This window comes from Corvus cornix, chromosome 1 (genome assembly GCF_000738735.6).
Source record: "Corvus cornix cornix isolate S_Up_H32 chromosome 1, ASM73873v5, whole genome shotgun sequence".
NCBI classification, from domain to species: domain Eukaryota; kingdom Metazoa; phylum Chordata; class Aves; order Passeriformes; family Corvidae; genus Corvus; species Corvus cornix.
Window position 1 is genome coordinate 84983199 of NC_046332.1, and position 24007 is coordinate 85007205.

The 24007-nt window shown below is 36.5% G+C and overlaps 1 protein-coding gene across 3 annotated transcripts in view; it reads left to right on the forward strand.

The window, feature by feature from the left end:
- Positions 1-24007, forward strand: part of HERC2 (HECT and RLD domain containing E3 ubiquitin protein ligase 2) — a 104844-nt gene that overhangs the window by 75041 nt on the left and 5796 nt on the right. For all 3 annotated transcript variants that reach the window (XM_039548140.1, XM_039548159.1, XM_039548151.1), the window contains exons 67-87: positions 364-550; positions 1306-1446; positions 1601-1792; positions 3066-3219; positions 3911-4018; positions 5635-5766; positions 6277-6435; positions 6528-6646; positions 7023-7148; positions 8023-8178; positions 8326-8441; positions 8567-8765; positions 9878-10092; positions 10905-11082; positions 12728-12889; positions 13974-14065; positions 14938-15077; positions 16076-16263; positions 16921-17118; positions 18806-18889; positions 23185-23326. In XM_039548140.1, the coding sequence (XP_039404074.1) occupies positions 364-550; positions 1306-1446; positions 1601-1792; positions 3066-3219; positions 3911-4018; positions 5635-5766; positions 6277-6435; positions 6528-6646; positions 7023-7148; positions 8023-8178; positions 8326-8441; positions 8567-8765; positions 9878-10092; positions 10905-11082; positions 12728-12889; positions 13974-14065; positions 14938-15077; positions 16076-16263; positions 16921-17118; positions 18806-18889; positions 23185-23326 (3188 nt within the window). The remainder of the gene's footprint in view (positions 1-363; positions 551-1305; positions 1447-1600; positions 1793-3065; positions 3220-3910; positions 4019-5634; positions 5767-6276; positions 6436-6527; positions 6647-7022; positions 7149-8022; positions 8179-8325; positions 8442-8566; positions 8766-9877; positions 10093-10904; positions 11083-12727; positions 12890-13973; positions 14066-14937; positions 15078-16075; positions 16264-16920; positions 17119-18805; positions 18890-23184; positions 23327-24007) is intronic.

Here is a 24007-nt window from a genome sequence, read left to right on the forward strand (position 1 = left end):
GTTTACAAAAGTTTCCATTGCCTGGGGAAAAAATTGTTCATTTAGAAATGCTCAAGTAAATAATGTAGAAGCAGTAAGAAAATCATGATGGATGATCTGGAAGAAGCAGTACAGGGCAGAGTGGAAAGAACAATAAAATTTTGCCGTGCCACCGTTGTTAGTAGAGAACAGAGTATTTGTGCTAAAATTTATAAAGAGAAACTCATGTTAAATATTGAAGCATCAGGCCCAAAGGAGAATAACAATGAACTACCCACTAAATTCTAGAGCTTGGAAACTTCATTAAGACAAGCTAATACAATTTTTCAAGTTCAACAGAGGAGTACAATTAGGTTTATGTTAATCCATCCAAAATGATTTCAGGGATGCAGTTGTTGGAGCATTGATGCCTGCAAGTATGATTGCACCAGTAGAATGTCCCTCTTCATCGCCAGCCCCCCCATCAGATGCTACTTCTGCAGGAAGCCCTGCAAATGGAGATGAGTGTGTGCTTGTAGGAGATATTGAGGAGAGGCTGAGCCCAAACCCATGGCAGGACAGGAGAGGGGAGGTAAAGTGTCACATAATTTTTTTCATCACTTTTTAACTGTCACTCTGACAAATACCTCAATTAGTCTGATAACAGCAGAGAATAAAAAATTCCTTCATGCTGTAATTTCAGGACTAGGTTCTCTGCACGTCAGATTTGAAAAAACTAAAATTTTATTGTGAGATCAGTTTTGAACTTTCAGAAAGTACTGTCATTTAAATGCAATCGTGATGATTTCTAGTAATATTTTAGAGATATGGAATTCATTTTACAGGAGTGATACTAAAAAAAGTCAAGAATAGCAGAATATTTGACCATTATTTAATGAAATTAATTATAAACTTAGATCAACTGATGTAGACATGAGGCCCTGAATGCAGTTCTACTATGTTGATTCCCAACTGCTAACAAAAGCAGAAAAAAGAAAAGGCTTGCTACTGCAGAGGTCTTTTGCCTTTATAAACTGTGACCTTGATATGTATTGTCAGGGTTTGCCTTCTACTTTGTAGACTTTTCTGCAGGCACTGATGTTTTATTGTATGTTTTTGTAGTAGCTGGCATTGAAGGGAGTGTTGGCTGTTTCACCCGCACTAATAGAATAGAAGCTAAAATAGAAAGCTAAAAATACAGACAGTGGATCTGTTGGTTTTGAACTTATGGCTGTTTTTAAATTGCTGCTGTCTTCAAACACTAGCCCTTGTAATAAATAGTTAAACTCTTAAAGATTTTACAGTGTCTTGTTGAAGATTTCATTTGGTATTATTTGTTCTGGCTAGGTTGTTCCTTCAGAAGATGCTGTGACACCGTCTGCTGTAACTCCCTCAGCTGCTGCTGCCTCTTCCCGTCCTTTCATTCCAGTCACAGATGACCCTGGGGCTGCCAGTATTATTGCAGAAACCATGACAAAAACCAAAGAAGTAATGTTGTCAATGCTTTTCTTAAAACTTAAGTCCTTACCATGCTTTTATATAGCAGTTCTTTTGGTTTTTGTGCTTTAGAAGTTATTCTGTAAATGACTGCATTTTAAAAATCAGTTCAAAGACAGAGGGATGTTTATTGTTTGTTTTGTAGGATGTCGAAAGTCAGAGTAAGGTATCTGGCCCAGAACCACAGTACTTGGATGAGTTTACAAGTCTCCTGGTACCAGATGACACACGAGTCATGGTTGACCTGCTAAAGCTTGCAGTGTCCAACCGAGCAGGCGAAAAGGGAAGAGATGTTCTCTCAGCTGTGCTGTCTGGCATGGGCACAGCTTACCCACAGGTCAGGTTTTGTTTCTGTTGCATTTTATCTATGTCCTTTTTATTACTAGCTTGCTGGAATACTTTCTTGTATTGGAACTGCAGTTCAGCATCCTGAGAAACCTATTACGCATGAAAATTTGAGTTGAACTTAAATGCATGTGAGCTTTAACCATTTTAATGGAAATATTACGCAAATATATGCATGTGCTATGAGTGTCAGTTACAGATGAATTTCTCAATTTCTCATGCTGCAATTAGACGTTAAGATAGAATGTATTTGTGTATTGACCAAGTGTCAGTGGTTATTGTAATGAAGCTGAATTAACCAAGCTCTATCCTTGATCTATATAATGTTAGTTTAAAAACTTCTGTGATGGGGTTGTTTTGCATCTGAGTTTATTTTTCAAAATGATGCAGTCATTATTGCTAGCTCAAAATGCTGTTAGTATATTGTATTCTTAATGATATAATAATTCTTCTGATCTGTTAAAATTTACATTTAATGCATTGAAGTTTCTAACTTTTTACAAAGTAGCCATGGGTATGGGGTTCTTTTTCCATAGCTGACAGAATGTGACAAATCATAAATTATTTATAGAATATCTGTGTACAGTAACGAGCTGAAAACTGTTTAATATTTCTTGTAGCTTTACCTTTCAAATAGTAGTTTTTCCTAATGAATAACAATGCATTTCTTCTAAGATTTCTGAAACTGTTACTCCCCCTGCCCAATTTGCAGTGATTAGCTGTGTATATTTATGTTGGGCTTGAGTTTTCCCAGTCAATTTAGGTACATGCTGTATATGCACTTCTACATTAATTCTGTTTTCTTTAGCATTAGCAGTGAGTAGCTGAACAGCTTTGGGTTTGTGTGGGGATTTTGTGTTTTGGAGACAGAATTTTTATTAGAAACTCTTTTAAAATTAATACTTTTGGCATTTCCTCCCTAAACAGCGTTTTGCAATATTACATACTGGTTAAATATTTATACCTTTCTATGCTTGTATATGCTCTGCAGCTTAGATTTAATAGTTTGCTTTTTCTGCAAGGGAAAACAATTATTTGTGTTGTTATTTACTTACTGAAAAGTGAAGTTTTTTGGCTTTTAGTTCTAGGAATTTTTCTAGCTCTAACACTACCAAAAAGAGTATTTTTAAATTAATATGATGGTTTATGAATCAGATTTCCTAAAAGAAGTTATTTATTTTAAATTTCGGAAGAATGGTAGTAACTTAGATTTTTTGGACTAATCAAACATACAGTTTGTAAATTGTGTGTTTTTCTTTTCTTAGGTTGCTGATATGTTGTTGGAGCTTTGTGTTACTGAACTAGAAGATGTAGCAACTGATTCACAAAGTGGTCGCCTCTCTTCACAACCAGTTGTGGTAGAGAGCAGCCATCCGTATACTGACGATACATCTTCTAGTGGCACAGTTAAAATACCAGGTACAGAATTCTTAGAATTACGTTGCTAAGATTCAATTATTTTTAAGCCTGCCTGCATTAAATTGTTCCTTAACTTAAAAAATATGGTTTGAACTTTTAAAGCCATACTATGTGTCCTGTTGCTATAGAAAAGTACTTCTTGAAGCTGATTTCTTACATGCTGGTGAAAATCTCTGTTCTGTACAATGTGCATTTCTGGGCTCACTGGGTGTGATTCCAGTTCCATTGCTGTTTTCCATTCAGTTATGAAGCTGAGAAGGACTGAGTCTTTTTCAGGTTTAGTAATTGAACACTCATATTCTAGTCTTGAGCAAGGGAAATACTTCTTTGTTTTAATGCTTCATTAGTGCTTCCTTCAGTAAGTTACCTAGTACTTACCAAAAGTTACAAAGAGCTATTTGCCTTAGCTGTAAATAGGCATTTTTTGTCTTTTGAAACTTTAGTTTTGAATGTTCTGCTATGGTCTTTTGTCTGCTAGCCCCTACTCACACAAGTTTGCTGTGATTTAAGCTGTACAATGAGAAGAAATTACGGCAAATAACATCATCAAATCAAAAGAAGTTACTTTTATTAATGAGCTCTATGGCTTCCAAACAACTGTGTTTGATTTCATGTGGATTTCTGAAATACTGCATTTGTCTGCAGTATTGATTGCTCTGTAGAAATGTGTGAACTCTTTGCTCCTGTTCAGGTGCTGAGGGACTGAGGGTAGAGTTTGACCGCCAGTGTTCTACGGAGCGGCGTCACGATCCACTCACCATAATGGATGGCGTCAATAGGATTGTGTCCGTCCGATCAGGTTCGGAGAAATGGTGCTTTTCAAAATGTCTTGTGTGATTTACTCTTAAGTGCTGAATGAAATGTGCCACTGCCTCTGACTGACTTCTTGTTAGGGATATGCCAGTAAAAGAGAGGAAAACCTGTGTTAATTGATACTGTCTTTTAAACTAAGAAGTTTGTAGGATCTAGATGCAAAGATTGATCTCGTGTCTTTGGATGTAGAGACTCTCTGGGAAGTGAATGTTAGGTTGTCCAGTTCTTCCAAAGAGCAGATAGAGTGTAAAATTCAGTGTTTAGCACCCCTGCCATCATGTATGAATTTCTATATAATCAAAGTGTATTCTAAAAAATTGGAAAAGAATACTTATTTTGCTAGCTTTTTCCTTTTTCAGGTAGTACTTAGAGAAATTTCAGCTTTCATACAGTCAAGACAAATGCTCTTCTGCTGTCAAATGTCCAAAATAATAGCTTGGTGCTCTTTCTTTCTGTTTCCTGCTCTGGTCTTTGTATGTGACACTACGTGAATTCTTCACATCTTTAATCTTGACATCTCTGTTTTAATTTTTAAGCAGTATTAATTTGTAGGAGGTTTTGGAGGAATATTTTTAATCACATTAAATTTTGTGTTGAACTTACCCATACACTACATTGTGTGCGAGGGTCTCAGTAGTTACTGCCTGTGCAGTTGTGATGTGGGCTTTTAATGTTGACCCACTTTTCCCCAAACATGTTTCATTACTGAGATATTTCCTGGTTGGTTCCTGGTTGGAAGCTGTAAAGCTTAATTTAAATTTATAGGTTATTACATATTTTTGTAATATGAAAGCTAATTTGAAAATAGGACAATGGATTTTAGTAAGCTCTCTTAGTAGCCTCCTGAATGTGTACTGAAAGTACTGAAAGTACTAAGGCTATCTGCTAGCAGTGCTAATTGAACTTTTTAAGACTTAATATAACATTTTTACATTTATGTTCATGTGCTTTACATAGCTTTTTTTCTTGAATGCCTTTGTGTGATGTTTATTGTTGGCGATCTCCGATAAATGGGACGGGGAGCCCAGACAAGCATTCCAGGAGCCTTTTATTATTTTATTTGGCATCAGTCTCACAAGAGATGGGACTGGGCTCACGCGTCTGAGATACCCAAAACCTTCTGTTTGCAAAGCACTCTTAAAAACTTTTTAGCCAATCAGCGTGCTTCTAAAAGTTACAAACAGCTGTCTTAACCAATTCATAAACAGCACATGTACAACTGTTGAATAAAATACTGGATTGTTATGCCTTGACATAACAATACACAATATCCCATTATAAGGCTTAAATGTATCTATCTTGCTAAGCTAATATTTTTTGCAACTCCAAAATCTATCTAGGCCAAACCTAGAAACCCTAACCATTGTTTTAATGTCCTTGGTGCTGCATAACTGTATCTTCCTCTAGTTTTTCACAGGCAAAGCTGAATTCTAAATCCTTTGCTTTATTTTCTGAGGCCTGCTTTTATTTCTCACACCTAAAATCCTTTCCACCTTTTGTATTTCCCCACATTTATCATCTTTAACCAATTGCTGTTGATGAGTGGCTAGCATTTGGCTCAGGCAGAAGAGCTGAATATGCTTGTCTTGCCTACTGTAACAGGTCGTGAGTGGTCAGACTGGTCTAGTGAATTGCGAATTCCAGGGGATGAGTTAAAGTGGAAGTTCATCAGTGATGGGTCTGTGAATGGATGGGGATGGCGATTCACAGTTTACCCTATCATGCCAGCTGCAGGTAAGGTATCACATACATCATTTACAGGAGGGTAAGAGTAGGTTTTATTGTTAGCTTTTTACAGTGCACTTATTGCATGGTATTTACGTGCCAAAGTTCAACAGTTCATTTACATTTATACTAAGAAAACATTTTCATTCATACTTAGGAAACCTTTTCAGCTAAGTCCTGAGAGGTGCACTTCTACATAGAGAAGAGAGAAAAATATTTTGTAATCACTCTAGTTTGCCTCTTCATCAATGAAGAGAAGATACTTCTGGGACACAAGTCATCTGAAATGCCCTTATTTTTTAAAATGTGTCTGTTTTAAAATTACATGAATTAAGTCATGAAAGTGCATTTTTCTTCCAAGTCTCTTCAAAGGGAAGTAGAATAGATAACTCAGATGCAGACTAGCACTCTAGAGTGCTGTGTTTGGCCAGCAAAATCCTGCCTATGTTCTGTTCTTATTTCAGTTTGAGGACAAGCCTTCCCCAGCTTTTTTTTGTTGTTGCTTTTTGTTTCTTGCAGGCCCTAAAGACCTTCTCTCAGATCGTTGCATTCTTTCATGTCCCTCAATGGATTTGGTTACGTGTTTGTTGGATTTTCGCTTAAATTTTGCTTCTAACAGGAGCATAGTTCCTCGCTTGGCAGCTTCTCTTGCAGCTTGTGCTCAACTGAGTGCCTTAGGTGAGTATCGTCTTAAAATTAGGTCTATGTTTTTTGAAGTTACGATGGTTGTTTTAAGTAATGACGTTCTTTGTGTGCATATTTTTCCTTAGCTGCTGGCCACAGAATGTGGGCTTTGCAGAGACTACGGAAACTGCTCACCACAGAATTTGGCCAGTCCATTAACATCAACCGGATCCTAGGGGATAACGAGGGAGAAACACGGGCTTTGGTAAGAAGGCAGGGATGCTCCTCTTCACATTTTTCACATTAAAATTAAAGTGCTAGCCCTGATGTACAACTTCCTTTGTGTTAGTGCAAAATAGGACATAGGCCAATGAATAGTATTCTTGCACAGGTCTGCAAGTCTGTAAAGGTACTCCAGTTTAGAATAAAAAAAATGGCTAATTCCAAGAAGGAATAGATGTGCTTTCAGAATTGCCAAAAAGTGGTAGAAATAATTTTGTTATAAGAAGTGGATGGAAATGGTACTTCACACAGCTATCTGTAGTTTGGGAAGTTATTCGTGTTTGTCACAGTCTTCTAAATAATGCACTTCCTGTAGTGCATGCACTATGACTAACTTTCTGGTTGTGTGGTGTTTCTAGAGTTTCACAGGGAGTGCTTTAGCTGCTTTGGTTAAAGGTCTTCCAGAAGCTTTGCAGCGACAGTTTGACTATGAAGACCCCATTGTGAGAGGTGGCAAGCAATTGCTCCACAGCCCTTTCTTTAAGGTAATGCAGTACAATCAGTAAAGAATACTTTAAAATAGCTCTGGGATTTTTTGAGATGTGCGAAGTTCACTTAGTCCTATATCAGTAACATTTACTGACAAAACCAGAGTACTGCTTCTAAAAGGAGAATCAAATATACGAATGGCTAGGCAGAGAAGCTCAGAAAAACATCTTGTAAGCATGCTTTTTGATAAGTGATTTTGAGCTGTCGTAATAGGAGTGTTATATATTTCTATTTAGTTAGTTCAGTACTCCGAAGGTTTTATTTACATCCAGTTGGAAAAAATGACAATGTCTTAAATGGAGCCTGTACTTCAAAGTAAAAATAAACAAACTGAGGAAGTCTGGAGAAGAGCAAGAAGAATAAAAGGCTGAAAAAGCCTCCTTCATAGTATAAAAGTGAAACTAAGAGGGCATACCTATCTTAACAGAAAATCTTAGAAGTTTATAGGAGGAGGAAGTAATCTGTTGTTCACAATATTCATCTGAAACATTGATTTGAAATTGAGTCAAATTGAAAAGCAATTGAAAATTCATTGAATTGTAGAAAGGAGACAGAAATTGAAGGTAAAAAGTTAAGCACATGTGATTTGATATGGAAAAGTTAATTAATCTAGGAATGTGTTTCACAGGGAGGTTATGAAAATTTCTGGACTGAAAGAGGAAATTAGATACCTGTGTGAGATAGTGTGGGTACACTTGATGTTATCCCATCCATGAGGGTAATGAAGATGGATGGCTCTTAGTGACTTTACTTGTCTTTGAGACTCTATTCAGGCCCTACTAGCTTATGTGCTGTTCATCTCTATCAAATGCATACTGATTTTTATTGCATGTTTTTGATACCTCTCTAAAATGTTTTGATGGTCTGCAGGTGCTTGTGGCTCTGGCTTGTGACCTGGAGTTGGACACTCTCCCTTGCTGTGCAGAGACGCACAAATGGGCCTGGTTCAGGAGATACTGCATGGCATCCAGGGTTGCTGTGGCTCTTGATAAAAGGACACCATTACCTCGCCTTTTCCTTGATGAGGTACTGCAGGAGTACTTTAAATGGTTAATGGAACATGTGAAAGTGTTTCATGTAAAAAGATACACTGAGTTTGAATTATTTTATTCCAACTGTGGTAGGCGTAATCAGTAATTTGAATTATGTTGTTTAATGCAAAATATTTCACAGGTGGCAAAGAAAATCCGAGAATTAATGGCAGATAATGAAAATATGGATGTTCTTCATGAGTGCCATGACATCTTTAAGAGAGAACAGGATGAGCAGCTTGTCCAGTGGATGAATAGGTAATTTCTTTCAACTTTTACTGGTTTGGTCTTGTGATGCTTTGTTGTTGTACAATGATAAACTGTATTTTTTGAGACTTTTAAAAAGCTCTTTTAAAATTTTGCTTGTCTTGCATTTTCTGCAGACGACCTGACGATTGGACACTTTCAGCTGGAGGCAGTGGAACTATTTATGGTTGGGGTCATAATCACAGAGGACAGCTTGGTGGAATTGAAGGAGCAAAAGTCAAAGTCCCAACTCCATGTGAAGCTCTAGCCACCCTCAGACCAGTGCAGTTAATTGGTGGTGAACAGACTCTGTTTGCAGTGACTGCTGATGGGAAAGTAAGGATGCAACAAATGATTGCTTGTTTCATTCCCTTGAAATATTTCACCCTCAGTCAGAATGGGTTTGGCTAAATGAAAAGTAATGTGTATAGCACAGGTTTATTATTATTATTGTTATTGTTATTGTTATTATTGTTGTTGTTGGTAGTTAGTAACTTTCTTTCTTTAAGAATCTGAACTGTGCCAACTCCACCAGTACTTTCTACTGCTATAGCATTAAATGGCTGAAACAAGAAACATATTTTAGTTCTCAGTTCAAAAATATGATCCGATTTTGTCAAAGTTGGGTACAAGCAGCATACTCATGGAGTTCCCTAAAACAGGGGTGATTATTTCTTGCTGACGAGGGAGAGGTATAATCTGAAATTGTTCACAGTTGGCTTAATGTAAGTTAGATATTGCAGCATCTCATTTCCAGGTGCTCAAATCCTGACCGAAAAGGAATCTTAATGCAGAAGTTTAGTGTAAGGTATAGGAGAAAAACATCAGTTCATGAATTCGAAATTTTTATTTTTATACAGATGGGAGCTGTTAAGGATGTGATGGAGAATTTTAGCTAGAGCTTTATGTAACAGTTACATTCATCTAGTGAGGTACTGTAATGATTCCTTGGGGTCAATATTATCCTTGTTAATAATTCACAGAAGGGTAAAGGGCAGATTAATGACATTTCTTGACATCATTCTGTTGAAAGAAATTATTCAGAGAGATGAAACAAATGAAAATCAGACATTAAAACTGTATTTAGGGGATGGAAGGAAAGAAACAACTGTGTTTAGGTGTGTATATTCTACAGAAGATGGAAAACAATAATAACGCTGCTTGGAAGGAGAGCTACAGGTCATAGATGATTTTGTAATGCTATCAAGCAAAGCTGTGGTCTCTTGATAGTTTTACAAAATAAGCTTTAGTATTTCAAACTAAATCCATTACATCAGTGGGAGTTCTTATTGACTTGAATGTAGCTGCATTTTCCCAAAGTTTTTTAGGTGAAATATTTCGAAATATTTCTTTATTTTCCAAGAATAAAGAATTCTTCTCTAGAATTCATTTCTAGGGAATGTTCTGCATGAGGCAAACAAAACTAAATTTTATTCTTTACTTTAAAGCTGTATGCCACTGGATATGGAGCAGGTGGTAGGCTTGGAATTGGAGGAACGGAGTCAGTTTCTACTCCAACTTTACTGGAATCCATTCAACATGTGTTCATAAAGAAAGTTGCAGTGAACTCAGGAGGAAAGCACTGTTTAGCACTGTCTTTTGAGGGAGAAGTTTATTCTTGGGGTGAAGCAGAAGATGGCAAACTTGGTCATGGAAACCGAAGGCAAGTAACACTTTGAAATGTTATTTAAAAAAAACTATAAATGGATACTTACCACAGTTGCTATATATTAAGAGTGCTCTATGAGTACTCCCTATATGCACAAGTCAGCAGAAAGCAGTGATGTGGAAACGTACACTTTAAAATTGGAGAACCTCATCATATTTTTCAGATAAGCAGTTTATCTGATTTTTCTATTTGATATTGTCTTCTAACATATCTGTGGATGCTAAAATTCATGGCTTTACTTTAGGATCTGTCTCGTAGGTATGTGGAACTTTCAGATACTTTTGGGAGCAAAACTGCTATTGTCCTTCTGATTTTCATATGCACTGTTGCCCACATTAAGGGAGAGGTTCTATTGTGTTAGAGATGATAATGTTCTGATCCAAATAAGAAGAATGCTTAAGTTCATGGGGGCAAAATTATATGTTTTATACTGGTACATTTTAGAAATTTTGGTGATGTGTCTTAAACTGGACTGATTTTCCAGGCTAAATGCTTAGTTTTTACCAGATTTTAGTTAAAGTGGCTTTGTAGTTTCAGTTTACCTGTAGTTCTGTAATAAAACATGTGGTAAAATACTCCTTTTATAGGCCTCTGTCTCTATTTCTGAATGAAATATTTTTCTAGTTAAATGAATCTGAATGAATTTTTCTAGTTAAAATTAAATCTTTAGGGTATTAAACTGGTATAAAGCAAATACTCAGCGATTTTAGGTGTCCTCATTCTCATTTTAAGAGCTTCTCTCTGTATACTGGTGAATGTGAATGGTCTATCCCAAAAGTTTGTCTAGACAGCCATTTTCATTTCAGCCCTTGTGATCGCCCTCGTGTGATTGAGTCTCTGAGAGGCATAGAAGTGGTTGACATTGCTGCTGGGGGAGCCCACAGTGCTTGCATTACAGCTGCAGGAGACCTTTTCACGTGGGGAAAGGGAAGATATGGACGCCTTGGGCATGGAGATAGTGAGGACCAACTAAAACCTAAACTGGTAAGAAACCTTTGGAGCACTCAACAGTCTTTGTCCAGTTCATATCTTCTGATTTATAACTTTATGCCTTTCTGCATACAAAGAATGAAAGGGCAAAACAGTGGCACGTATTTGTAAGAAATGAACAAGCTCCCATGACTGAAAGGATAAAATGAAAGAGGAGCTGCAAAACTTTGTTAGTGGTCACCAAACAGCTTATAAGGAACTTATTTTAGAGATTTAAAGAAAACCCCCAAATCAAAAACCCCACCCCATAGTAAGTAAATTCTACCTGTTCACAGGAGTAGTTTGCACTGAAAGTAACAAATGAGCTCGTTGTTTTCTGGGTTTCCTCATTATTTACTTCTTGGGAAATATAACAGTGTTTACAGTGATAGCTGCTGAGTCACTTGTAAACTGCTTTTTTTCTCCTGACACAGTAATGATGCTCTTAATTCTCACAACTGAATACTGAGACGTTACTGAAGTATGCACTAAGTTAATAAGAATTTAACCAAAGTAATTATGAAGTATTTGATTGCTATTTGCTAAGGAACGTTAAGCAAGCTTTGATTAAGAAGGTAGCTGTTTTCATTTGGTTCTTAAGTGGTAAGTCTGAGAACTTGGGCAGCGTGGAAAGTAGGAAGACTGCCAATACTAATCGCTGACAGTTGTAATTCAGACTGTTGTACTCCTGTGAACTAGACTCTTTAAGGGATTTTAGTTAAAGTAATGGTATTAAGAAAACTGCCCTGAACTGAAATGAAAGTTCATTTTGCTTCCTGCATTCACTTGCTGAAAATACAGCAAAGGCCAAGTTTTCATTGGTTGTATCAAACCAAATGTTAGTTTGTTAGTTTTATTCATAGCTCTGTGTATCTATTTCTGTTGTTACAAACATTAACTTTTTCCAGTGTTTCAATCTGTGAGATGAGGTATCATGCATCTTAGTCCCCTTTGGGACCTTAACACCTGTATCCAGTTGTTCTCGTTCCCCTGACCCCCCCAAAACCCAAGGTTGGCCCACCTTTCCTTTCCCCACCCTGTATTCTGTGTGTGTATGAAAATAGATAACTATAGATGAATTGAAATATGTGAAGTTTCATGCTGCTTTGGATGATGGGTTGTGCCACCTGGAATCTGTTTCAAGTAGTGGCAAGGATAGGAAGGATGTGATATATGTGGGTCACCAACCTTTTACTTTGTCCTTCCAAATCCCATCACTAGATGGCATCATTTCAAAAGACGTCGACTAAATTCAGATTATGATGCGAGTGCCCAAAAATTGTAAACTAGTGAAAGACTATTTGAAAATAAGACTTTTTTTTCCCCTTACTGTATTCAGTACAGGCCCAGAGAGCCCGAAATTATTTCAACAGAATATAGTCTTCAGTAACCTTAGGGTTTTGTACTGTTTTCCCCGACACTTAGGTAAAAAAATTTAACTAGTTCACCAATTAAAAAAAATAAGTCCTGTATTTAAAATACATAGTTGGTTTTCATTTGCTGGTTTGAAAAGAGCAAAGCTCTTAGAGGTGCCTTTATTTCCTTGTTCCTGTGTTGTTTCAGACTTGTAGTTCACCTCTCCAAGCTGAGTTTGTCATCTTTTGTGAAACGAAATGACTGAGTCTTTTATGGTGAACAAAAATGAGTGATTTCATTCCAGGTGGAAGCTCTCCAGGGTTACCGTGTGATTGATATTGCCTGTGGCAGCGGGGATGCACAGACACTGTGCCTCACTGATGATGATACAGTCTGGTCCTGGGGTGATGGAGATTATGGAAAACTTGGGAGAGGAGGCAGTGATGGCTGTAAAGTACCAATGAAGGTATTTCTGTGTAACTTCATTTCTTTAGAAACCATGATGTTGGTGGAGAATGCTGAAGACAGATTTGTCAATGTGTACAAACTTTCACCCATCCTGGGACATCAGGATTCTTCTGGTGGTTCTTAAGAATGAGCTTTGTAGGCTACAATAACAAGTCTTTAAGTTTTGTGCTGGCTGTTAAAGTTGACCTTGAAGGGTTTTTTTTTTTTTTTTAAAAACGTTGCTGGTTTAAACAATATTTCTCGTTTTAATTTTGGTTCCTGTCAAAACATTAGGTTTTGCCAAGAAATCTTCATGTTTCTTTGTGTTAATAAGTTTACAATAGTCATAAGGTCAGTCCAGAAAGGGGTATCAATTAATTGGAAAGCAATCTTACTTTATATTCAACCCTTTCTATGAATGCATGGTTGACTTGGAATTTTTTCACGTTACATATGAAATCCATGTAGCCATTAAATTTGAATTCCAACATTTGTTATGAAGATGAATGTTTTTTGTGTTTGAGAAATGTCTATCACTGTGTATAGCTATGCACAGTGGATTGTAGATCGTAAATCCAGAAACACAATTACTTGGATACAGGTATCCCCCGTTCTGTTTCCGAATGTTTCCAGCATGATGTAACATAATGTGAAAATAGCTTGTTTATATTTCATCATTGAGTCCCATAGGACTGATTGTAAAGCAGCAAAAGGTCCTACATAGAATAAATAGGAAGAGTCTGCTGGAGATAAAAATATTTTTATTATGTCAGCAGAATCACATCCATGTCATACAAACTAAGGATGAGTGTTTGTAGACAAAACCTTATTGTTTCTATTCAGGGCAATTGAGGAGAAACTATGGGAAAAATGTACTAGAGGTGACTTTCAACAGTTTGTGAAATTTGAGCTCCTTCTTAGTGTTTAAGCAGTAAATGGTAGGAAGATTAAAGGAGTGGAATTCTTCTAAATTACCTACATAAACATTTCAATTTGTAAATACACATATAGAAATACACTAGTGTTATATTTTACTTCAGGCAGTTCAGTCTACAGTCTCCTTAATTAACTCATTTGATTTTCATGTGATTTTATTTTTCTAGATTGATTCCCTCACAGGCCTTGGAGTGGTTAAAGTAGAATGTGGATCACAATTTTCTGTGGCCCTTACCAAATCTGGAGCTGTATATACATGGTAAGTATTCTGTATTAGTTATTTTGACAGTGTTAGATGTCACCTTGTCTGTAACAAGTATCAGTGTTACACTTTCACTGTTTTGATCTTCTCTTTCAAAAGTTTTTTGAGTTTCTGTGTCTTGATTAGTAATAAAATCTACCACTGGGGAACATTTTCTGGTGCCATGAATGAAAAATCCAAGTGTTTTGTCTTGGAACCTAAGCACAGGGTTGTCATTCCAGACATTGACCACTGCAAGATGCAGAACTTCTAAGGAGGTCAGTAGAATTATAGGCATGAAGTGTCATGCAGGGCGGAAGGTGATAGCATAAATAACATTCTCATGTATTATCAAAGTTGTGTCTAGCTTGTGGTGGCTGTGGTCTGGGAATTTGATTTTAGAATTCATTGTTTTAATCTTCCTTACACCATTCCAAATTTTGTAGTTTAAACTACTAGACTGAAATGTTTAAAAAGGCTTAGCAAAATACCTTTCCAACTTCCCTCAGCTACCTTGTTTCTATGACATTTTGGTGTCCATAAACTGTATGAAGTTCCAGTCCTTGAGATCAGTAAATACACTGTTTCTGCAGATGAATGCTTCTAATACTTGACTCCTTTAAGAGTGAAAGATAAGACCACACCCTGGAAAAGTGGTAAAAGGAGCTACACAGATTAAGTAAGAACATTGTATTGGAGGTGTAAGAATCTGTACTGAGTCAGCAGAATCACATCCATATAAAGTAGGGATGATTAATGTTGAATGTTTGGACAGTATTTTGGTATTGGACTTTGTAAGTACATCTACAGGTGAAATGTCAGACATAGCCTATCATTATATTTTTTCCACAGTCAAAACACAGTTTTTAAGTGTTTATTTCTCTGTGCAGGGGCAAGGGAGATTATCACCGTTTAGGCCATGGATCTGATGACCATGTTAGAAGACCACGACAAGTGCAGGGACTTCAAGGAAAGAAAGTTATTGCAATTGCTACGGGCTCTTTGCACTGTGTTTGCTGCACTGAAGATGGTATACAAATCAAATAATTTACTTAGTTCTTAGCACTGAATTTGAAAAAAATTGAAACTTTATCTTTTAGTTAACTGTTGGTTGGTTGTCCTTGCTAAAAACACTGGTTCTCTGTGTGCATGGTTATATTTTGTGTTTGCAGATGTTGCAAGCAAGAAATTAAAGTGATCACATAGAACTAAATTAATAAAAATTAAAGAATTCAAGTTGCATAAGCACTGATGATCAAAGAAAAATATAGAGCTCTAAAGGTAATTACAGAATGGTCAAGCAGTGGCATTGAACGGATTTGGCTTTTGCGGGGTCTTGTGAGTTTGTTGAAGTGTTTAACTTGCTAACTGAAGCACTGAACAAACAACATTGCTTCTTACATAAGAGGTTGAGATAGTGAATATTCTTTGTAGCAGACTCAGTCCCACAAATAACAAGTTTGCACCATAACAGTGTTTTATAGGTGCTAGTGAAATACAGCTGCAGAAAATGAATGTGAGTAATGAATTATAGCTACAGAAAATGAATGTTCAAGAACACCATTGTTACTTTAAAAGTATTTCCCAATTATCTTGCAACAGCAAGCACCTATTTTAATATCTTCTCTAGTAATACAGCTTATTATACATACAAAAATATTAAGCCTTTTAAATTTTTATTTTTTCATATTGGCTTTGCTTTTGCTATGAAACTATCAAATACAGGCTGTTCCTGATGTTCTGTTACTTTTCTGCTCTACCATCTTCTATTCTGGAGCAGAACCTTTCAGTTACACAAACTATGAGGAAAGAAATGCATCTTATGCTAGCTGCTCTGTAGAGACTGTGGACCTTAACTATGTCAATCAAGATTCACCTGCACTAGATAGTGGATTTCAGGATGGCCGACAGTCCTAGAAATCTTACAGCCCAAGGCTTTATCTGGTTAATTAATTGCTAATAAAAATTTTAAAAGGCAAAAAGCTTGTATATTAGCTTCAGGATAATAAATTATTTTTATTGGTTTAGGGGAAGTGTATACATGGGGAGATAATGATGAAGGGCAGCTTGGAGATGGAACAACTAATGCCATCCAAAGACCACGCCTGGTTGCAGCACTTCAGGGTAAGAAGATCAACCGAGTAGCCTGTGGCTCAGCACATACTTTAGCTTGGTCAACCAGTAAACCTGCTAATGCTGGCAAGCTCCCTACACAGGTAATATTTTTGGCTTATTGAATTGAGATTTTAAACATACTTAATGTGGTTATTGCTGACTTTTCAGCAGATGTATTTCCTTTCCAAATCCCTGCATAGGCTCAGTGCTTTAGTTTGACTTGAAGTTTGAGCCAGTTACTTTGTTTTACTTCTGTATTTCCAAAGGATTCCATTTTTCTGAGCTGAAAAAGCCTCTTCATTCAGTGTTTAATCCAAATGTGAAACAGTAACTCAGTATGAAAATTGGCAGGAATTTAATTCTGCCTTGGAGCTGTGGAAATGTTATGCCTTCCAAGGGAGTTCTTAGTTGCTTGCTTTATATTGGGAAGCCTGGTTTTTGAATATTCTGCATTTCAGCTATGCCTGGAAGTAGTGATGACAAGATGTAAGATTTATTTGTTTATGGATAAATTGTAAAATACAGAACAGCACTTGTATTCTGGCCATCATACAATACTTGGTTCAGTTTAGATGGATACTATTAGTATCTTTTATAAACAACTGAACTCCACATCCGAAGTTTTGACAGTGTGAATAAGCAAATATCTGCATTTCTAATACAAGTTTACCTACAAATCTAAGGGTTGTTGTTCTATTGAATAAAATAAAGTATATAATAATTCTAAGTTACATTTGGATATCATTACCTTATCCTAGGTTCCTATGGAGTACAATCATCTGCAGGAAATTCCCATCATTTCATTAAGAAACAGGCTTCTGCTGCTGCATCACATTTCAGAACTCTTCTGCCCTTGCATTCCAATGTTTGATCTTGAAGGAAGACTTGATGAAACTGGCCAAGGACCCTCAGTTGGGTTTGACACATTACGGGGAATTCTGATATCACAGGGAAAGGTATTTTATTAGAATGTTTCTAAGGGAGAGATTTGTAACCATAACGGAGAAGTACTGTTTAAGTTGTTTCTGAGGAAAAAAGAGCTGTATGTCTCAATTTGTTCTGTAAGCTGTGTATCAGATATTTGCATTCTGATGATGCAAACTTCTTTCTTTGTGTTTTTTTCTACAGTGTTTTTCTTAGCTCTTCATCACAGTGCTTTTTTGTGTTGATCTCAAAAATAACTTTACACTGTAAATCTTTAGTTTGTAGTATAGCTGAATTCTTCTAGAGTATTCAGTAAATGTTATCCTGGAAAAAATGTAAGATAGGAGACAATGACCAATTCATACCTGTTTGTATTTCAGCTACCAAGGTCAGGTGATATACTAGCAGATGGAAAGCTCTGTGGAGTTACAAGCTTGTTTTAGACTGAGCTAAAAGGGAAGACAGAATACCTAGGAGTTCAGTCTCAAGTGGTAAATAAAGGGTATTTTTATAGTTAAGTCAAGTCAGTCATGAGAAAATGTAGATAATTGTAATGCTTCAAAGCTGCAACACTTATTCAAAACTTCAGATATGATAAGCAATAAAAACATGATTTGCCTTCAGTATAATCATTGGTTTGGGGTCTGAATTTTCTCACTGTCATAGTAATTTGTCTAACTGAAAAAAAAACCCATTATACAAACTGACAAAATCTGCTGGGAGATATCTTAGAAAAGAGAATTGGTTAAGTGCTGTTCTGTGTCCTTAACTAAGACACATGGCCTGTAACTAGACTTCTTAGTATCTGTTGTCTCAGGGTCTCTTTCTCTAGACTCCAGTAAAATTGTGTAGTAGAACAAGCAAGCTGTGTCCATACTTCACAGACCAAGGGAAATCATCAAAACCTAAACTAGAAAGGAAATCCTTGCTGTTCTGTTTGTGAGCTTTTTATTTGTTAATGCTATTAATTGTGAGTCCTTACGTACATAATGTTACATATAAGAATGTGTATGCAGGAGGCACATTCAACCTAATTTGCTTGAGTCTGCAGAATAGTTACAGAAAGGCTGCAGACATAAGGTAAAATGGGATATCAGGAATAAATACCTCAGAAGCACTCACAAGGCATCAGAGGTTGTAATGCCATATTCATATATAGGCATTTAAGACAAGCTTACCTTCAGAGATTCTAAAGACTTAAAAATCTTCTTAATCTTTCTTGAAATTGACTGTAAAATTATATCCTAATATTTAGTGGGAGAACCTCAGCTACTTGAATTTGCATGAAAAGGTGTTTTTTAAAAATTTTTATTTGTTGTTTATTGCTTTCCATAGCAAGATGATCTCATCTTTGGCTTTTTTGATTGTCATTCTCTGATGTTAATTATTCTCTATATCCTTATATTTTTCTGGTATAAACTAATTTATGCTTGTACTCAGATATATGTTGGTTGCTTAATCATTGTATCTGGGTGCAGTGCAACCTTTCAAGCCATGGTTTTGGGTGATACAGATGGGACTTTCTTCTTTACTTTTTCAGTATCCCCACTGTTTCAGACATGAAACATATTAGCACAAATAACATGATCCTTGGCTAACATCTTGCACCTTCATATTCTGTTGCTTTTTTTTTCCTGGGTGGAACTATGTGTTTATTTGCAAAATATGTGCAGGGTTCTGATTTGATTTCAGTTTTGCCATTATCTGGATTTTTTTTAGGAGGCAGCTTTCAGAAAAGTTGTGCAAGCAACTATGGTGAGAGACCGTCAGCATGGGCCAGTTGTAGAGCTCAACAGGATACAGGTATTTTCAGCTGAAGTTCTGATTTACTCTCTGTATGTTTAGCCCACAGTGCTGTGTTGGTCAAAGCCCTCTTTTTGTTTTACCTGTTTGGTATCTGAGTGCTAAAGAGTTGAATTTTTGTCAGAGAATCAAACAATAAAGAAGTGAGTGCAGTTAGGACTGCTTATATTCATTTCAGTATGTTTTTATCCATACTGTAGTTGTTTGGGGAGAGGGTGATGAGACTTGTTGAAATGTTAAGTGAATCATTTAGAGTCTTAATGAGTATGTCCTGCTTGACAAAGGACTTTTCAGAACTCACTCCATTAGATAGTTTAGGAGAGTAGTGATTCTGATGCTTTTCTTACCTTTCCAAATGCTCAGCTGAATTATTCATCTGTTGCTTTCAAAACAGAAAACGAAAGGTAAGAAAAAGAAAAAGGCATGGAAAGAAAGCTCTTGAATATAATTAAAATTCAGGCTGATAAACTCTTGTCCTTTGCTGGTCATCACATGTAGTCATATTGATTGCAGATGTCTTTGATACAAAAGGGCTTTTTTCTTTATCATTGATGTCAGAAAATGTAATGTTGTGCCTTAGGCCAGATATATCTTTTTTCCATGGATACTTCTGTAACACAGAATAGTAAAACACTGTTTTCATTTAAATGGACTGCAGCCTCATCTTAGAGTCCTTACGCATTTCTTTCTGGTTGTGGTGGGTTCATTTTTTTTGTTCCTTTTTTTTTTTTTCACCTTAATATTGCAAAAAGGGAGAAAATCTACCGTTTGTGAGGTTAGAGTGAAGAAATTGTGAAAATTCAAACTTGTTATTTTCTGTTAGTGAACAAAAAATACATCCTGTTTTGGCTGGACCCTGTTTCTACTTCTTTGCCATGTTCTGTGGACATTTAAAATTTCTTGCTAATGTTCTGTGATTAAAATGTGTTGTTCTAGTTTATTAGAATCATACAGTCACTAAGTTTTTACTTATTGAGTCCAACTGTATTATTTGGGAAGCTGAAGAGTGTACCAGAGATTTTTAAATAACCTTTTAAGTGTGTGAATTCAGAAAGTCCAAAAAATATTGCTGGTATTTTAAGCAGGAAGTAAGTGATGAGTAGGTTTTGGGATCGTTTCCTAGTGTCCTCCTTCATTAGTTGAGATAGCTTGCTCTTGTATTTCAGTTTGCTATTTAAATCTGTCTTGAACCCTAGAAAAGAATTGGCAGCTTCCCTTCTTTGTACCTTCTGGGGGAAATAAAATATTGCTGTAACTGTCAGTTTAGTCAAGTGAAGACTACAAAAGGTCATGTTCCTAATCTGGCCTGATTACACAGAACTAAGTATGGCTTATAGTTTCTAGAGTTAGCTTTTGCTCTGAATGAAAATGTGGATTCTGAAACTGTTCAATCCTTTATAATATTCAGTTGAAGATTCTAAGCTGCATTACCTAGTCACAAAAAAGTTAAATATCAGTGTCAAAATTTTTCATCCTATTTGCAGTTGTAAGTTAAAGTGCAGCTGGGCTTTAAGACCCCTTGGCTTTCAGAAGACTCTTTTTGCAGTTTATAGATTACATGGTGCTGTCAATTCACTTCATCTTCCTTGGTATAAAAATAAACAGAGGAGTTTTTAATTTATACTTGTTTTCCAGGTATTGACTTTTTTTTTTACAATACATCCTCAGCATCCCTTGCTGTTTAGTGGTTTCTTTGGAAATGCCAGAACTGAAGATAATGGCAGTGTAAAACCGAGCAAACCAACACTCCCTTCTCCTGGCAGGGTCCAGTGTTACAGGGACCAGATTCCTTTAGAGTAGATCACATTCACCTTACGTACTACTTGGGCCTGGGTCTTTTCTGTTGGGAGCCTTGTAATGGTGAGATAGGGTAGTTTTCTGTACTTTTTCTGCTCAGGGTGTGTGAAAAACAATGTGATGGCTGTGCTGTAACTTAACTAAGTGCCAGCCTGGTGTTTCTGTAGCATAAAATTGAGTGTAGGTAATTTATGCATTGAGGTGTAGCATGAGGGCAAACTTGGATGCACGCAGATGGTATGGGATGCTGTTGCAGGACTACATAGGGCAGAAGAAACCAAATTTCGTGCAGGTTTATCCATACTACTTTTCGGGAGTAGTCATTAAGTAAAATGTTCCAAAACAGCACCTGGGCCTTGTTCTGGAGAGGTGTAATATAAGCAGACAAAAACTAACCCAGAAGTGAATTAACAGTTGTGTGTCTAGACAGGGTTCCAGTGCTCAGTTTTACTTACTGACCCTCATACTAGCAGATCAGATTTTCTTAAGTGTTTAAGTTCTGGTGTAATTCATGCAGTGTCAAATGGACAGTGTGTTTTGACCTATGGGCAGATACTTCCATAATGCTGTTAAAACATATCTTTGCACAGCAGTTGAAAGGAATTTCTTCCTTTTCAAAAGGAAGCAAATTTCACTTATTATGGAGAATGTCTACTTTCATGAATGTAATATGGCAAAGAATCTCCTGGTTTAATGTTCTTTACTGTCAAGGGAGGAATGTGATATGTATGGATATATGAAGTACCACTTTCAAGACCAGTTTCTTCCTCCTCACAAGGACTCCTTATGCAGTGTGGGTTATAGCAATCTCACTAACATGATGAGTAAAAATGATCTGATCTTAAAGTAGGCACAGCATATGAATGAATTAATGATTTGTTCTTTTTGAGTGTCATTTCAAATTAAGTAACATCCCTCCTTCCTGGTTATTGTCTTCTCCCTTATCAAATGTACTTGCAAAGAACACTCATTTCATGATAGCCTTCATTTTCCTACACTGATCAGGCTAAGATTTTTTTGTCTGCTTGTGTAGAATAGTCTTTCCTCTACTCTTCATCTTTTTGTACTCTTATTTATTCTGTAGCATTTAAGTTTGAGCATAGAAAACTGAAACTCAGGGTACAGGTGAGAACTGTGTCTGTGCTTTTATAATTATTACACTGATACTTCTCTACCTCTTCTGGTGATTTTGTGGCATATCTTTGAATTGTGTTTGTTTTCTTCATAGGTCTGTCTTACCTGATAACTGTATAAATTTCTCTTTCCTAGCTGATTCCAACTTAGAAGCTGTCATCTTTTTGTAAACCTTTTTTGTTGGTGTCTGAGTGCATGGCTTTATGTACTAGATTTCTCCCAACTTCTGGGAGAGAATTCTTCTGGGTTGAAGGGAGTCTCATGGGATGACCAGTATTTTTCAAGCCGCTCGAGACTAATACAAAGTTTCTCAATTTAAAATTTCTTGGCCAAATTTCTCTCTTTAATTCAATGGATTTCTATAGAATTAAAACCAGCTTGTGTTGATAGAGAACATCTTACATCTGAGGATTTAGGTTTCTCAGCCTTTCAATAAAACCTGAAAGAAATCTGGTGGGTTTTCTATCCAAAGCCATCAGAAATATGCAGCATGAGAACAACTGGATTTTGAGATGCACTGTAGCTTGTAGTGTGACTAAATATAGGTTAGTGGGATAAGTTTGGGTTATTTCTGAATGAACAGTCTCACAGATATTGGTGATCTGTGTGCATGTAGGAGTCCCTTTGCAGTCAGGTTGAGAATATAAATTGCAGAACTCCAAGGAGGAAAAAAAACCCCCTTGTGTTTCTCCAGCTCTCTGTTCACTTTCCATTTCTTTCCTCTCTATACTGGTGAAATACTTTTTGTATTCTTACCCTCTTTGTGTGTGTCTCTTGCAGCAAAATCCGTGGAAATTTACTTGCATGCCAATCTTAGAGATCTCCATCAAATATAAAATACACTTTTTCTGTAGGTGCCTAAGAACACATTACCTGTGTATCTATATACATACATATTTTGATAGTATTTACTCGTTTTTAGAGGCTCCCAGTGAGTATCATAGATGCATATTTAGTCATTACAATTAATAAATATAAGACTAACACGTACCCAGTTTTCTGGCTAACAGCACAGTCTCTAATCTCTCTCATGTGTGGAAAAACTTACTCAGATTTGTCAATTGAATCTATGTATAGAGATAGGATGAATTAACTAAAAGGACTTGCCAAGTCATTGGCTGCTTCTTCAGAAACAAAAGAAGTCTTTATCATTAGACTTCATCCTTGCTATCCCTCCGTCTTTCCATTTTCCTTTGAAGATGAACAGATGTAGTCCTGATTAGTGACAGATGAACAAAGAACTCTTGGAAATTAAAGATAAGGTGTTGGTGGTTGGGGGAACTGAAAATTCCTTATTTATCTGCCCAGTGATGCCAGCTGAAATATGTTCTTACAGTGACTTTTATAATGTACTTACTCAATAGGTAAAACGTTCCAGGAGTAAAGGAGGACTGGCTGGACCTGATGGTACGAAGTCAGTGTTTGGACAGATGTGTGCAAAAATGAGTTCCTTTAGCCCCGATAGCCTTCTGCTTCCTCATCGTGTTTGGAAAGTCAAGTTTGTTGGTAAGAAGTTTCTCAACACCCCACCCCTTCCTGCTTTGCACTTAACTTTACTGTTTTCTTGGGATTTACTCTTTTAAAGAACCTGAAGGAAGGAAGGAAGGGATACAGAAAAACAATGTACGTGTGTAGGCAGAGGAAGGTGCTTAAAATGTTGGGAAGTAAAAAAGCTTTCAAAATGAGTTTGTAAAACCCCTCAAGATTTATGGAAGTGTGTGTGTAGTTCTCTTCGGGTTCCAGGGGCAGCTATTCTGCTAACAACAAACATTCTGCAAAACCTAAACCTAATTTTTCAGCTGTCTGAATCCTGGTTTGCTAGTCTTACTGGTAGGGTAGTTTTTACAATTCATCTATCACTGATCTTTTTAATGAAAAATATTTTAGATCGAAGTGCCATTCTATCTACTGTATATGGGCTAAATAAAACATACCTACTTTAAAATGCCACTCGTGAAAAACAAAGCAACACTATGCCTTTTCTATTTCTGTTGTATTTTATTGTTATTAGCATATAGCCCAAAATATTAGTTGCACTCTGTCAAAATAGTATTTTTGGCACTGTGATGTGTCATATAATCTCCTAAAAAATACATTTTGCAATGAACTGGAAGCATCCAAATACAGAGCCAAACTTCTAGCATTTTCATATGAAGGGATATAACGCTGCAGCTTTTAGTAAACTTT